The following is a 16,602-nucleotide window of genomic DNA, read 5'->3' as shown; positions in this document are numbered from 1 at the left end:
CACCGTCTGCTGCGGTTTTAAAGCGCCCTCTATCGGTAATCATTGGCAAACTCCTCTGCCCTAAGCAAAAAAACAAAACAAAAAAAACGATAAAAGTCAGATAAGAGGTAATGATTTAAATAGATAAAATCGAGAAAGGTTTTGACAACATTTTAATCTTACCCACCAAATTTAAATAGAAAAACAAAATTAAGAAAGGTTTTGACAACATTTTAATACCCTCCAAACACCTCAATTAGATTAAAAGTAAAGGTAAATCTAAAGGGTTAAACCTGGTTTGCTAATACTTAATTATACACATTAAATGATTTCAAGGCACTCTGGTCTAACACATTTAAATGTTTCTGTTTAGCTGTATTTGAGCCATGGATTTTTTAGTTTTTTTTGTTAAAAAAAGATGTATTAGGCAGCCAAAACAACAATTTACGGTGCACATGGGGGGAAAAAATAAGATAAAACAGATTTATACTTTTCACCAGACATGTCAACACACTTCAGGTCTCAGTGTTCCAAAGCTCTTGCATGTACACAGTTTAATAGGCACATGCACTCTTCCAGCTGCGAAAATGTCCTTTAGTATTTTGTGGTCTCTGGAAAGACACTGGGTTCTAATAAACTGAAATAATGTAATTATTAGAGTACAATATTAATGCATTTATCCATCAGCAATTCATTATTATGAAATATAAATGTGTTACTTTATTGTGAAATTTCACACGCATTAATGTCTGAAAAGGCATACTTCTTAATTATGAGCTGATAGTTTTAGGGAACAAAATGTTGCTCAATCTGGATAGAAAAAAAACTTGGCTGGAGTTACACATTGCTGCAAAACCACACATCTGGAAACTTTCTGATTCCCACCAGTAACTTTTTGGTAGGACTGTCAATTAACTCATTTCTTAGAGGGCATAAGAGAGATCAAGAGTACCCATTACATAAAAAATTAAGTATAATAAAGAAATGATACAAAATATGGATACAAAAGAAATTCTTTAATAGAGTACAACACTTAACATGTATTTGCCATCTATTAAAAATTATTATTACATTGTTGGTCACAAATTAGCTATTTTTAGTAACTGTTATAGGTCTCAGGGTCTGGCAGTATGGCAGTCAAAGTTGTAATTTTTCATGCTTTTTTATTTACATAAAACAAATTGAGAAAAGAATGAGAACCAACAAAAAGCAACTTAAAACAAACATAATTTTCAGCTTCAGCTTTAATAACCACCCCTGTTTCCGCCCCACCCACCTGAGCCACCTCTGAATCCCCTCCCCCCATATCCTCCACCTCCTCTATATCCTCCACCCCCATTAGATCCTCTGTATCCACCAGATCCCCTGTATCCACCCCCACCCCCACCCCCGCCACCACGATAACCTCCTGCTCCTCTGAAGCCACCTCCACCACCCTGGTATCCTCCACCTCCTCTGTATCCTCCACCAGACCAAGATCCACCGCCACCGCCACCTCTGTATCCTCCTCCTCCTCCACGGCCTCTGAACTCTCCACCACCTCCAAAGTCAGTACGGGCCATCTTGGGTGGACGTGGACCATCTCCAAAGCTGTAAAAACCAAAGATAAGATGCGTTAAATGAATTGTAACATCTCAAGGTCAAAATGGACCTTCGCTTAATAGGTCACTTAAATGTATGGGTTCAATTATCTCACCGTGGGTTACTGGCCATGAGGTTGATGCCTGCTGACGAGGGTCTAGACACAAGTCGAATGACGTTCAACAAGTGCTCGTTGGTGGGATCCAAATTTCTGATGTATTCCGGGTCTTTGGTCACCTCCACCACCAGGCCTTCCATTGCTGCCCTCAGAGCAGCCACACCAGCAGCTACATCATGGGGAATCTGCAATTTGAGCCTACAGAAGGAAGGAATATTCTTGATAATCAAGGAACACTTCTCTTTTGTTGATCTCCTTGCAAATATTTGGTTTGCTACCAGGATTCCCGTCTCAAGAATCAAGGAGTGCTTTTTTTTTTTTGGTTCAGATTCACGAGAAACATACCAATCATCAAGCTCAACAATTTCTCCATTGGATGTGATCTTCTTTGAGCCGAACAGAATGAGCTGAAGAGGACTGACAAGAGTCATTCCTTTGGCTGAGATGGCTCGAGTTCGGATCTGTAATTACAAAGTACAAGTATATTAGTATATTACAATATTACAAGTATATTACAAACTATACTTGTGTACTCCTATTTTTTCTTTAGAAGTGCTGATTTGGTGCTCAAGAAACATTTCACATTATTTATGTTATTATGTACATTGAAAACAGTTGTGTTGGCTTCATATTTTTGTGGAAACTATGATACATTCTGTGATGAATAGAAAGTTAAAAACATTTATTTGAAATATATATTTTTTCTAACAGTATAAGTATGTCACTTTTGATCAATTCATTTAATTGATCATTTAATCCATCTTCCTTGCTGATCAAATGTGTTAATTTCTTAGACCCCAAACTTTTGAACTGTAGTGTGCAAATTTTAAAGTCTTACAGACTAAACATACTGATGACTCATTTTGCACTACACAGTAGTTTGTCCAATCAAATGCTCTCTAGAATAAGAATGTCCCACCCCTTAATACCACCTGCAGCTGACTAGCAAGTAGAAAATTATGGCTCAAGTCTTGAGCCTAAATGAAGTAGAAACGTAAAAAAACCCAAAATAGTAGTTTCAAGCTAGACTTTAAAACCAACCTTTTCCCCAAAGACAAAAAAGGGAGATGGATACGTCATATCATGGTTGCTGAAAGGACAGTTGACTGAGGATTTGTGAATGAGAGCATTTCGTCCCTCTGTGGTCAGGATCTTCCTCTTCTCTTTGTGGTAGCACACGTTGGGGTAAGAGCCAAATGTCAGCAGAGAGATCACCACATCCAAGTTATTGTCTGGTCCCACGTTGTTAAATATCTGATTCATGAGGCACTCTACAAGAAAAGGAGAAAATAAAAATCAAATTCAGAAACTCAAACAACATCTGTGGACTGTAATAAACAGCAGCACAACGCAGAAGTGCATTTAGAAGCACGGTTTAACCTTCAGGGAAGCCAACGTTAATAAGGATCTCCTTTAGCTGGACCTTGGCCTCCCAAGTCATCCTCAAAGTGGGCATGTTCAGCCTCTTGTGCTCACAAAACCTGATCTCTGCGTCCTCACCTCCCATCCTGATAAAATAGAATCTATTTCAATTGCGAATCCCTCAAGAAAAAAACAAAACAAACACAACACCACACAATACTACATTTAGTACAATGCCCTCTAGACCCACCGGACTTCATCCCAGGCCTGGAAGACAGAGAGTAAAGCCACGTGATCTGAGAAACGTGTGCCCGCAAAGTTCCTATGAACAAAGCCGAGACGTTTTCCCTCGTTGATGAAGGGCTCTTGGAAACAGCTCGCTGCTGAGATGGTGCACACTGCATCTCCAACACTACAGCACAATCACACACATAAATGCAAGTAAATACAACAGGTGATTGAGGAAAAACAGCTAATTAAAAAGTATACCAAAAAAGTATTTAATTATATAATACACATTATATTTCAATATCTATTATATAATATGTATGTTTATAAATACACTACTGTTCAGACGTTTGGGGGTCAGTAGGATTCGTTAATACATTTATTCAGCACACATGAAAAGTGACAGTAGACAAAAGCTTTCTATTTTAAATAAATGCTTTTTTTTTATAAACTTTCTAATCAGAATCCTAGAATTTTTTTTATCACGTTTCCATTTAGCAGTTTTCAACATTGATTATAATAAGACTTTTTATTTTTATCGAGCAGCAAATCAGCATATTAGAACGATTTCTAAATAATATTTTAAAATATATATAAGTAGAAAAACATTTTAAATTGTAATATTTCACAATATTACTATTTTACTGTATTTTTGATCAAATAAAGCAAGCCTTGGTGAACAAAGAGACTTATTTCAAAAACTTTATTGACCCCAAACTTTTGAACATGCATGTGTAATATTTTTTTATCTTTTTTATTTGACTTTTCATTTTGGGGTTAAATGTGACCTGACAGGTTTGTGAGAATCACCAATTTAATAAACAGCCAAGGTTGGATGAATAAACTTACTTAAAGATGCATCCCATGATCATCATCTTTCCCAGACGTGGTTCAATGGGCAGTTTGGCCAGAATGCGTCCCAGTGGAGTCAGCTCATCATTACAGTCTAGAGCATCCAGCTCTGGGAAACAACAGAGGCTTGTTGGATTTGATTCACTTCAACATAATAATTACCATAAAGACATTGAAGCTGTACCTCTCAGTGTATGTTCAGCTTCAATAACGGCATCCAATGGAGGCGGCTCAATGGCTTTAGACAAGAAATTCCCGATGGCACCCAGTCTCAGTAGCTTAATGCTGAGGGCCACCTCATGCAGCGGCGTGCGGAAGATTTCTGGAGTCATATGGGTCTCCAGTCTGCATAACAATCATTACAATCATCATTTCATATGCGGTTTGATTTTGTTTAAGGTGGCATTACAACTGAAGAATGACATTTAATACTTTTCAAAGCGAGCTCTGCTGCACAGGTGAAAGCAGAAGCCTGGTCTGACACGGCCAGCTCGCCCCTTCCTCTGCTCAAGGTTGGTCTTGGAGGCCCACACTGTGGCGTAGTTTGTCATATTGTTGTGAGAAGTGAACAACTTCACTTTCTGCCTGAATGACACATATTTGGCATTTTAAAACCATTTGCGGACAAAACGGAGCATATAGAGAAGATAAATGTACATAAAAGAAAAATAGTTCACCTAAAAAAAATGTACACACCCTCATGTCGTCACAAACCTGTATGACTTTATATGTTCTGCATTACAGAAATAATAATGTTGGTAACCAAACAGTTTTGGTTACCATTGACTTCCATTTTATGGACAAAACATACTGAGACATTCTCATAATATCTTAAGTCATACAGGTTTGGAATGACATGCAGGTGAGTAAATGACAGTTTTCATTTTTTGGGTGAACAATTTCTTTAATTAAAGGAGCTGCTTACTTGCAGGAGTCAAGGACAAAGACCACATCATTGATGGTGATGCTGGTCTCAGCGATGTTTGTGGATAAAATGACCTGTGGTGTGATAGAAAAAATTGTTTAAAAAAAATGAATACATCAATTCCTATACTGAACAATAAAACTTCTACAGACCTTAGTCACACCGTCAGGGACAGGCTCAAACACTCGTCTCTGTTCTTCCCTGGGGATCTGAGAGTGAAGGGGCAGGATTCGGTATTGATGACCACCTTAGAAAAACACAATATTGAAGGAATCGCTATTAGTCATTTTAAGACATTAGGGGATACAAGTAAATTTATCAGAAGAAAAGATTTCACTTGAGTGCGAGCAGAATATCATTAAATTACAGACCGAAGTGTGGGTTCATCTCCAGGTGTTTTTGCATGGAATAGATAAGGTTCCAGCCTGGCAGGAAGACAAGCACAGCTCCTGGGACGTCCAGCGTTTCAATGTACTTCAGCAAAGCCTCAATCAGCTCGAATGGAGTTTCCTTCTCATTCAGCTGAGACATGGCACGCTTGGTCTCAGGACTATACTCTGGCCCACAGATGACATTACAGTTCACCTGCAGAAAACAGAAGTAGGCTCATATAATTTATTGAAATCATCAAGTAAAAGGTCACCTGAACACTGTTGTGGAGTATCTAATGTTTAGTTAGTTAAATGCAGCTGTTCATCAGCTATGTTTTTGAAATCAGTTTTAGTTGTACTTGTAAAATAATTAAATTCAAATAATTTAATACTTTTGATTTTTTTTAGGATTCATTGTTGAATATAAAGGTCAATAGAACAGCAATATTACATTTCATCTGAATTAATACTTAATTTCCAGATACTATTTTAATAATTGGTCTTAATCACTTTAATCAATGACCGCATAAAAGCCATATTTAATATTTATAATAATAATTGTAAACACAACAAAAACAAAACATACTTCTTCCTCTCCACCATCTTCATCTTTATCTTTTTTCTTCCGGTCCATTGGTGGTGGTACGAACTGAGTCATCTGAATGCAATCTTCTAGGAAATACTCTGGAAATCAAAAAATCCATCAGGTTGTTGAAATGACTTCAAAAGTGTTTTACAGTCAACATGTTCTAAATTAATGCTCTATTATTGAGCAATGGGTTTCCAAACAACTTACATAGGAATATTTAATCCAATATGTGAGTACTGAAGAATTAAAAATACATTATAATACAGTGCATTGAGAAAACCTGCTTCTGACCTTGTACAGGATGTGCACGTCCATGCACCTCGATGACAGGACAGTTGAAAAAGTATTCCTTAAACATGGTGGTGTCAATGGTGGCAGACATGAGGATGACGCGCACATCAGGGTAAGCCTGGACAACATCTCTCAACACGACCAACAGGAAATCAGTCTGGACAGAAAAACACACTTGTGAATATAGAGAGACAGGATACCTCTGTCTGATATGGTATAGTAAGCTGATATGGTATGGTAACGATGGACTTACATTTAAGTCCCTCTCATGGATTTCATCCACAATCACATGACTGATGCCACGGATACCAGATTCCAGCTTCCTCAGCAAAACCCCTGTGAATAAGACATGTTTAGCTATATATCGCCCAGCTCTACGCAGTGTGCCGCAGTCAGAGATTAAGAAGTGGAACTTACCAACTGTGCAGAAGAGGATGCTGGCATGAGGTCTGGGCAGGACAGACTCAAAACGCACACTGTAACCACAGCTTTTCCCAACCTCCTCTGCTCTCTCAAAAGATACACGTTCTGACACTGACACAGCACTGATTCGTCTCGGCTAGGAGGATGAACGGTCACAGAAGCCAGTCACAAAACAGGTCTGTCTCCTCAAGGTGACCGAGCACACATAATAATAAAGTATTTCAACACACTCACCTGTGTAACAACAATATTGCATTCAGATGCTCTGCCTCTTTTTATGAACTCATCCAAGATGTACTGAGGAACCTGAGTGGTCTTTCCACAGCCGGTGGCTCCACGAATGATGACCACTGGGCTATTGTGAATGGCGGACATGATTTGCTCCTCAAAGTTCTTGACTGGCAGCTGATTCCGTTCTGCAACAATCTGTAAAAAGAACATGCTGCTAGTTGATTTTACAATACTAACAACATAAGAACAACTCCAAAATTTTAGTCTATGTCTATATATATATATATAATCCTTTTGCATGACATAACAGGATAGGGGGGTTTAGTATGTTTGTTTTAAAAAATGTGAAGTGCTTTTAAAGAAAATATTCAAAACATGTAAATGCCCTCAAAGCTAATACCCAGACTACAAGTAAAACCCATAAAACTCAAATTTTTTATTTCATGCAGTCATTAAAGGCTGTTATTAGCTCACTGTCTGCAGATCTTTGTCCTGTTCAAGTTGAAAGTTGAGCTCCTGTAGCAGGTCTGTGCTGATCTGTTCTGGGGTACACTGCAAACCAAAAAGAAGTACAATACATTTTCAGTTGGATGATGTATATAACACTAAATTCAATTGATATCATTTGATTAAAAAAGTTCATTGCAGAACAGCAGACTCACAAATGCCAGCGGTCCTTCGTCGATGTTGGAGCTGGTCCAGGGGTTCCAGTTGATCTGCGGTGGAGACCACGGCACCACTCCTGCCATGCTCTGCCTTTGTGAGGGCTCAAAGTGAGCCAACTTCCCTTGTACCAGAGATACTGGACTGTTGGGGTCCTGTGGCTAAAACAGGACAAACAAAGTAGTTGGCACATGCTCATATGTCACTAATAAGAAGTCATGCAGGTTTTCTGTCCAACACTTACAGGAGGAGGGATCTGGATGCCAAGTTCTTGCACAATACTGTGCAATTTCTGCTGTACATCATCACTGAGATTCACTTCATATACATCCACCTGTCATAGCAACCCAGACAGGAAGTCAGAGGAGTCAATGAATACACAGACCTCAAAGATAGTTGAACTGGGGTGTTAAACTCACACTTTCTCCCTCTTTCTTCTTGGTAAGTCCTGTGTAAGCCTCTATAACCCCCAAATGGTAAAGCTGACGGACAAGAGAAAGTGCACAAGACTGGGCCGCCAGCTTCTTTGTTGAGCCATGCTCACGCGCAAAAACCTCTAGAGAAGTAGGACAGCATTAGCAAGGACACAACTGCTGATTGTTGATGTGAAACTATTTGCCCTTGGCCCTTATAGTTAAGTACATAGAAGGTTGCGAATATTCTGATACTTACTCCTACCAAGTTGTCTTACAAAGATTGTCATCTCGGCAATAAAACTCCTACAATAGAGCAACATTTTAAATCAAGACATTTAGCCCACAGATGTCCTTAACAATGTAGCAAAAACAAACTCCACAAACTGACCTCTTAACCGGGCAGCACATGAGATCAACAGAGTGACATTTCAGCGCTGGGTCCGAACAACCCATCCTGAGCAGGTTTGTTTTTCTGCCAGACTTCTAAACAGGGAGTTATTCCTCTCAAGGTACTGGAGAACTCGAGCCCTGATGGACGAGTGACATCAGAAATCACAACCAGACATTACTTTGCCTTTCCCACCTCTAAACCCAATCAATCACGTACTTTACCATGTGACCTCTTAGTGTAGCCTAAGTCATGTCACATGTTTTCCCCCATGTAAGGTTGTGATTTCTGGCATCTCTATTGTCCTCCTTCAAGATTACATACTACATGGGTGAATCTCACAAAAGCATGTCCAGGTCACATTTCACTCTAAAATCAAGTAAATATGATAAAATAATAACAACTAGATAAAAAATTGTCAAGACAAACTTTGAAGTTGGCTTGAGAAAGCCAGGCCAGAAAGTTTGGAGTTTGAAGGTTTTCAGTTTCAAGTAGTTTGAATGTTTTGAAGGAAATACAGTCTTATCAGAAAAACAGATATATAAATAGATAGATAGGGTGTTTTTTCATGTTGCTAGCATGGTTTAGCACATTGCTAACCTGTTGGGGGCATGAGTATCATGTTTCTAGCATGATTTAACATGCTGATAGCATGATTTAACACGTTGCTAGCGTGATTTAATTCATTGCTACCATGATTTAACACATTGCTCACATATTGGTGACATGATTAACATGCTGGTGACATGATTAACATGTTGCTAGCATGATTTATTATGTTGCTAACATGATTTAGCATTTTGCTAGCATGATTTAACATGTTGCTTGCATGATTTAACATGTTTCTAACAAGACTTAACATCTTGCTAGTATGTTGCTAGCATGATGAGCATGTTCCTAACATGATTTAACATCTTTATTATTTATTATTATACATTTGAATGGACATTTTTAATTATTAATAACAATAACTGAGCCTGTTTTTAGAACCACATTTTTTGTATTGTGATATTATGGCAATTAAGTACATTATTCCTATACATTTTCATTACTGTAATTCATTATTTTGACTCTAAAGTGAAATATGACCTGGACATGTTCTTGACAAGTTTCGTGAGACTCACCCATATGACATTGTTGATTTTCTAAGATAACATCCAAGACGAAGAGATCTTGTTGTCTGAGATCTCCTTGAGGTTAGATGTACATCAAGGAGTTCTCTGTGATTGTTTCAGTCCAGCAGAAAAACAAACCCTTGATACATTACATTCAAAAGTATGCAAAGTATGATTTTTGAAGAGGCATATCATTGAAAACATTTAGTTACAAATGAATATCTCTCTTAAACAGCAGGTGGAATGGGTAAAAACTAAGCTGTAATAGCAAATGTCTGTATTTGATGGGAATGTTCTGACCTGTTGTGGTCAGGCCCCACTTGGCTGTACTTGTAGTCTGTTTGGTTTTTCTCCTTCTGAAAGAACTGGTTCAGACGGGCCTTCGCATTGTCCAGAGTCCAGTTCCCATGCAGGCCAGCGTTCAGATCAACTTCCTCTGATTCCAAGGTCTTGGGAAAAAACAAACAAAAAAAACCCCGTAATTCTCAAAAATGTTCTATAATGGTGGTCATTAGACAGAAAAAAATCAGACTGCCATAAAAAAATTAAGAGCTACCGCTTTGTCATCCTGTTCCTGTCTCTTGGAGTAATACTCCTGCAGGTTGGCTCCTCGCTCCCATTGGGCATTTCCAAAACCAGAGTAGCCCAAACCTGTGACTCCAGGAACAGGTGCAGAAGCTGCAGAAGGTTCTGAGACACAGGAAGAATTCAGTGTTAGAAATGGTTTTAGTCAATGTTTAATATGGTTTAAATAAAACCAGTGTGTCAATGCAACTAGACAGTAAGCTAACTAGCCCATGCTGGTAGATGCCATAACTACACCAATCTGTGGGTAAAAAGCATCATTCTCCATTGACAGCTATTTACATGTAGCTGTGCATTCTGACTAAACATTTAGAAAGCAACACCTAAAGCAGATACTTCATTACTTTATAGCAGTTGTTATGTTTTAGTAACCGTTTATTGGATTAATTTAATGTCTCTCACCGGATTCCTTCTTCACAGCCAGATGTGGAGGTAGTGGACAGTTGGATGGGAGATTTCCAAACTCAACACCTTCTTCATTCCCTTCATTCCCTCCATTGCCTCCATCAGGTACACTGACCTGAAAATGATAAACATAAACTTAGTCCTTTCCTCATAATACACAACAGATGAGCTGTGGTCAACATAGATGTGATACTGACCCCTAGAGCAGGAACTTCACCAGGACTTATTTCTTTCATCCGAACAAGATAATTCACAAAATCTCGGGCAGCATTGGACTGAGCATCCTTCTTGTTGGTGGAATTTCCCATGCCAATGTAATTGTAACTCTCCACGCGCACCTTAGTGAAGAAACATGGTTTAAAACAGGTCTCCTCCAACTACAACAACTAATATATATATATATATATATATATATATATATATATACACACATTACACACACACAGTATTGTATTAAAGGAATCTATCGATATAGACATGTAGATGTGAATATGAATCATATATACAGTGTATATTTTATATAGAGGCCTCACCTCACACACGAATTTCTGTCTGTTTTTATTCCCAGCCGCTCGGATGTCATAGTTCGGAGTTATCTTCTTTTTTCCACACCAAGCATACAGAAAGTTCTTAATGTCCGCCATTGTTGACGGTCTGCGTGTGAATTAGATTAATATTAATAATACGATTTATTTTTAAATTCTCAAAGATAACTTAACTCTGAACTGAGTGGATGAGCGAATGCCAGATGATAAGTTATACGTTACAGTAACAAACGGCAAGAATAACTGTAACGTTATCTATCTAACCTGTAGAGAAAACTAACTCAATAATGTGACAGTTAAAAGTTGAAACTGTAAGCACACGACAAATAATAATACATTTAAAAGATACATCTAGTTAAACAGATTTTTTTTGGCTATATGTTTGCAGGTAGTCTGCAGCAATGAATGGGCTAACATTAGGTAACGTTAGCCCCCTACAGCCATCTCCACGCCAAATAAGAAAATTATTATCAAATAAAACTATTAAGTAAAATAAAGATGAACGTTTACGTTTGTAGCATACCAGAAAAAAACCCAGCTCACGCAAATCCAAACAAGACGTACACGATGTTCAGAAAAGTACGTATGTTACAGGACAATTAGCATTGCAGTAACCAGCTCAGAACAGGAACAGGAACAGGAAGAATCGGAAGTGACGCAGCCCCGAGAGCGTAGCATAAAATCCAGCGCGACGTCGCTCCTGTCCTTGCAATGCAAATTCATCAAAATTTTAATCGAATGTTAGTTCCCCTTTACTTGGCCCAGTGAAGGTTTTGACACACAAAAATCCACATTATGCATAATATACTTCTCCCGTAAAGTTAGCTTCCCTGTAATGGGCATTATATTTATGTGTATTGTATATCCGTCGATTCTGCTGTCAGCACTGTTTTTTTTGGTATATTGTTTATGTACATTTATGTATGTGTACATTGTATATGCATGCGTATATTGAATATCTACTGTATATTGTTTCTTGTGCAATATCTGGACTGCACACCTAAGATGTTCACACATTAGTGACAATAAATTTAGTTTTAGTTTTTATCTTTCACATAATATTTAGAAGATATACATGTCTAAATTCATATATTCACTTAAGAATAACTTTAAGAATATAATAATCCTTATAGTAATGAATATAAACAATAGTAATGTGCAATAATGCCAATAAGGAAGAATGAAATTAAGAGAGCAGAAATGATTCATCAATTTCAGGTCACACACACAGACAAAATGATCAATGAGGCCACAATCATCTTTATTCAATGCTCAGCTTTCAACTTTGAGACTGACCATCAAATACATTGCTACGAGAACAGCAAACATTGAGGAGTTCTGTGCCACAAAAGGTTAAAGGCATTGATGCTCATATGGACAGTGAGAACACAGTGGTAAAACAATGACTTTCAATAAAGGTAACCGACAAACAATAGACAGGATCAGAAGGTGGGCAGTGAGGCTGTCTAAAACAAGAGGGCAGTGAGACTGAAGATTGGTAGTTTCACAGCACTCTGGTCAGATACACAGGGCAAAAAACAACCAAAAAGTTAAGTTAGGTTGAGTGACTGTCAAATAGCCAACATATCTGACAAAATAAAACGATTAATTCAGAACAGTATTTTATTTCATTAAACCCACTGCTTCAGTCGTCTTTTTAATAACATTAATGAACACGTACTTATCTCGAATTTCATTTTCAAGATTTCGAAATTTTGCAATTGAACTGTGGCTGCCTTAACCGTGTCCTTTCAGTTAGTCACCTAAAAATCAGCTGTAACAACCTTTTGCAAGATGATAAGATAAAATAATGATAATAATAATAATAAAAAAAAAAAATAGAAAATTTGTGTTAGAAAACTGAGTGCATAAAATTGCCTTTCATCTATTTCTGCCTGTCAGATTCTGCAACTTGCGTACATTTACATTTACGGCTGATACCTATGTGCTTTTCTTCATATTTTCTTTTAAAACAATTCTATTTTAAGATATGTACATCTCCTTCATATATTTTAGGCAATAATTAAAAATCTTTTTGCAATCTTAAATCAGCATTTATGCGTAAATCAGTATTTAAAATAAAAAAAAACACAAACTCACTGACTCAAGATCCGACACTACATTTAACTCTCCCACGCAATTTCAGAACACTCCTCTGCAGTAGCACTTCTGTACATAACCAATATTAGATAACGTTTATATACAATTATAACCAGACATTCCTTGTAATCGCATTTATACAGTAGTCAGTCAGTTTTTAGGCATGTAGTCTGGGTACTCTGTCCCTGTTGAACTCGACCGATCGGTGCCGGTGATCTGTCTTGGAGCACCAATCGGCATGGATCATCAAGTCCATGAGCACCAATCAGCAGCTGCTGTTCTTAAACTCTCCGTTCTCAGTGATGGAGAGCTTGGTGGGGTTGGTGGGCGACAGACCATTGCGGAGGTTGTGCATGCTGTATCGCTCTTTCACCTGAGTGAGGGCACCCATCAGCCGAGAGTTAGCTGCATCCAGGGAGCTGATCCTCTTCTCCTACAAAAGAGAGAAAGAGAGAGAAGTACATCAATATCTGGAGGTCAGAAGCAACATACAGATGATATTAGTAATCTTGTTTCTTAACATTACTTAAAAGAATATTCAAGGTTAAATATAACAACCCACCCTATATATAGATGCATATATAAACTTTATTATTTAAAGGTAGCATAACTTTGATTATGCATCGCATTCTACTACACTTTTCTATTTCTAGTATATATATTTTTTCAAACTTTCAATTGTATTTAACCTTGAATATTCTTTTAAAAAGATTCATTACAAATAAAATAAAATAATAAAATTCTGAATGTGAAATAGTGAAAATATTGAAAGTAAAAATAGCGGACATACATTGTGAAACTAAACATTTAAAAAAATAAATAATAATAATTCACTAAATTTAATGCTTTATTTTGTGTATATTTCTTTAAGGGTGCTTTCACACATGAGTGTTTGTTTCAGAACCTGGTGCATTTTCTCCCTTAGTTCGGTTCGTTTAGGCATAGGCTATGTGAACACGACAATTACGCTTAGATCCGCACCAAAAACATTGCTCGGAGATCGGCTGAACGAGGTGGTCCCGGCCCGATTGCAAACGAACTCTGGGGCGGATCGCTTGTGGTGTGAAAGCAATCCGACCCAACGGACCAAATGGTATTATAATTCATACCAGGAAATGTGCTATATAAATAGCAGTAGTATCTGATTCTGTGAGTGAGAAGATTAGTTATCACAACTGAAAACCAAAAGAGCACCTCATCATCTTAAAATGTTGTGTAACTGCGCATCTCCGTGCAAGAATGCTGTCCCGATAAAGCATTGATTCCTGCTCTAGCTGCATTATAACATTCGTGTAGTGTTTGTGTGTCTTGACACAGTTAACCTCTAGACAGCGCTGGGAGAATCAGAGAGAGCGTGTTTGAATTAGCTGTAGTATTAATACGAATGTAGTATATATAATTTAACAGCGGGAATGATGGCTACTTTCGTATAGTCTTTGTGTGTGTCTCGACAGTTACAAATAAAGCCACAATAAGCTCATGGAGCAAACTTGTCAATCATCTTGATAGACGACGCAGAGGAAACTCTGACCAATAAGAGGACGGTTGTACTCGGCGCATGTGACTTGCATAAACACATTTTGGTACGCTTTGAAAGGTTGCCTTGTGAAAGCGAACCGAACCAAGAAGAAAATGGAACATTGTAACAAATGAAGTCCCTGTTTCGGAATCGGAACAAAACAAACAATCTATAAGTATGAAAACGCCCTTAAAGTATAACCAAATCAACTCTATTTTCATTTTAATATGAAGATAAATTTAATAAGGCAAATAATAGCTGACATAAATAGGGTCCATTCATAATCTGTACCAGCCTGACAAACGGCACAGAATCTGCCTTCAAAAGAACACACACACACACACACACACACACACACACACACACACACACACACACACACACACACACACACACACACAAAAGGGCAAGTTTGTGAGGGGAGCAAAAAGAGGACAACTCAAATCCTGCACAAACAACCAGAGAAGAGAAGTAAAAGCGAGACCATCCTTATAATTATCTGCAGAGGGCATTGGCGATTTGTGTAGAGAGCACACACACTGACTAGGGTGCTGGGAGTGTGGCAGCATGGGCAATCAGGAAGTGACTAGGCAAAAAAAGGAGGGAAACAATAAAATAACAGCAGCCAAAGCTAGAGCTCACAGATACCAGGTACTGAATCTGCTACGAGCGATCCCTATTAACACACATTCCTCAACAGCACTAAACATCGGGAAGATGCTCTGACAGCTTTGAAAAGTGGGAAAAGCATGAACGTTCACTAACCCCAAGGAGAATTTTGAAAGTGAAATGACAAAACAGACTACAACTAAAAAGTTGAAGTGTGCAAACATATTCAAGTATATATTTTAAAGGTGAAGTGTGCAATTTTGCCACTAATGTTTTCGTCAATCCCAAAATGGCCGAAATTAATTTTTTTAATGATTTCTCTTAAGTTTCTGATTAGAAATCCTACAAAACTGCTTTATGATTAACTGTTATTACAGCCACAAATGTCTTTTAAATGTAATATACTTTAAACGTTATTACTTAAAGGGGTTGTCCACCCAAGAACGAAAATTCTCATTCTCATTATTATTATGTAACTTTAATAGGACGTTTTGCAAGCTAACTGTTAGACTGGTAGCTTAGCTTGACCCCATTCATTTTTTAAATTTTTTATATATACTTGCACATTATTGTTTGATCAGTCAAATAATGTTAAAAGCATAAACCTAGTGTTTACATTCTTCTTAAGTCAACCTACAAATGGCGGCACTATAGTGGTCTCTACACATTACATTTGGATTGAATATCTTATACCATAGAAAAACTACACACTTCACCTTCAACCCTTGTTTTATTATATCATCCGAAGTGGAGGGAAACAAAAAGGCTTAGAGGACTGAGTGTTGCACAGGTTCAGGCCAGGCATGGGTGTTGGATTGGGGTGCGCTTACACAGGCCTAGCAAAACTGTCTGCTTGTACTTGCCTGCTGGTATTACCTCAGTTCCATTAGCGACCTGGAATTCAGTAGGACACAGTAACAATGAGCCAGTCAGCAGCCTGCTTTAATACCATCTGAGGTTTAGCAGGGAGTTCAAAGCATACCACTGTGCAGCACACACAGGCCAGCACCTCACAACCAGACAATAGACTAAGATGATCTCCAAACTCACACTAAAGTTCCCTTGCATTTATCATGCTGGTTAATATGGTCATCTGCAGTACCTGTGCATCAATGATCTTCTGTTTGGCATCTATGACCGCCTGCATCTCCGCATGGTCTCTCTTCAGTTCTTCTTCCACGGCCATTAGCCTATGAACCACAAATGACACAACACCCAGTCAGATTTCACATGGTTTTACCATTACAATTGTATTTTTCCATTGTAGGTTTTTGGCAAGTTAGATATTTTTGTTTAGATCAACTTTA

At 37.9% G+C, this 16,602-nt stretch overlaps 2 protein-coding genes across 9 annotated transcripts in view; both read right to left on the bottom strand.

Annotated features, from left to right (window-relative positions):
- Window positions 1-975: 975 nt before the first annotated feature.
- The window catches only part of dhx9 (DEAH (Asp-Glu-Ala-His) box helicase 9), a 35,562-nt gene continuing 19,935 nt past the window's right edge, over window positions 976-16,602 (bottom strand). The window contains exons 1-29 of one of the 4 annotated variants that reach the window (XM_079877384.1): window positions 11,591-11,693; window positions 11,056-11,176; window positions 10,720-10,860; window positions 10,520-10,637; window positions 10,089-10,222; window positions 9,833-9,981; window positions 8,418-8,557; window positions 8,286-8,332; window positions 8,033-8,169; window positions 7,858-7,947; window positions 7,613-7,774; window positions 7,425-7,502; window positions 6,954-7,145; window positions 6,714-6,855; window positions 6,550-6,632; window positions 6,297-6,453; window positions 6,003-6,100; window positions 5,417-5,630; window positions 5,198-5,292; window positions 5,046-5,119; window positions 4,553-4,705; window positions 4,305-4,465; window positions 4,118-4,229; window positions 3,291-3,452; window positions 3,059-3,186; window positions 2,720-2,949; window positions 2,024-2,139; window positions 1,676-1,876; window positions 976-1,569 (exon numbers count right to left, since the gene is read on the bottom strand). In XM_079877384.1, the coding sequence (XP_079733510.1) occupies window positions 1,224-1,569; window positions 1,676-1,876; window positions 2,024-2,139; window positions 2,720-2,949; window positions 3,059-3,186; window positions 3,291-3,452; window positions 4,118-4,229; window positions 4,305-4,465; window positions 4,553-4,705; window positions 5,046-5,119; window positions 5,198-5,292; window positions 5,417-5,630; window positions 6,003-6,100; window positions 6,297-6,453; window positions 6,550-6,632; window positions 6,714-6,855; window positions 6,954-7,145; window positions 7,425-7,502; window positions 7,613-7,774; window positions 7,858-7,947; window positions 8,033-8,169; window positions 8,286-8,332; window positions 8,418-8,482 (3,243 nt within the window). In that variant the 5' untranslated portion in view covers window positions 8,483-8,557; window positions 9,833-9,981; window positions 10,089-10,222; ... (2 more) ...; window positions 11,056-11,176; window positions 11,591-11,693 and the 3' untranslated portion in view covers window positions 976-1,223. Of the gene's footprint in view, window positions 1,570-1,675; window positions 1,877-2,023; window positions 2,140-2,719; window positions 2,950-3,058; window positions 3,187-3,290; window positions 3,453-4,117; window positions 4,230-4,304; window positions 4,466-4,552; window positions 4,706-5,045; window positions 5,120-5,197; window positions 5,293-5,416; window positions 5,631-6,002; window positions 6,101-6,296; window positions 6,454-6,549; window positions 6,633-6,713; window positions 6,856-6,953; window positions 7,146-7,424; window positions 7,503-7,612; window positions 7,775-7,857; window positions 7,948-8,032; window positions 8,170-8,285; window positions 8,333-8,417; window positions 8,558-9,832; window positions 9,982-10,088; window positions 10,223-10,519; window positions 10,638-10,719; window positions 10,861-11,055; window positions 11,178-11,590; window positions 11,707-16,602 lie in introns of those variants that run through there. The other 3 variants (XM_079877381.1, XM_079877382.1, XM_079877383.1) reach the window with 3 other exon arrangements.
- rasal2 (RAS protein activator like 2) overlaps window positions 12,453-16,602 on the bottom strand; it is an 86,343-nt gene continuing 82,193 nt past the window's right edge. For all 5 annotated transcript variants that reach the window (XM_079877377.1, XM_079877375.1, XM_079877376.1 and 2 more), the window contains 2 exons: window positions 16,398-16,485; window positions 12,453-13,600 (listed from right to left, as the gene is read on the bottom strand). In XM_079877377.1, the coding sequence (XP_079733503.1) occupies window positions 13,433-13,600; window positions 16,398-16,485 (256 nt within the window). In that variant the 3' untranslated portion in view covers window positions 12,453-13,432. The remainder of the gene's footprint in view (window positions 13,601-16,397; window positions 16,486-16,602) is intronic.

This window comes from Squalius cephalus (genome assembly GCF_949319135.1).
Source record: "Squalius cephalus genome assembly, chromosome: 7".
Taxonomy (NCBI): Eukaryota; Metazoa; Chordata; class Actinopteri; order Cypriniformes; family Leuciscidae; genus Squalius; species Squalius cephalus.
This window is presented reverse-complemented; position numbering and strand designations above follow the sequence as displayed.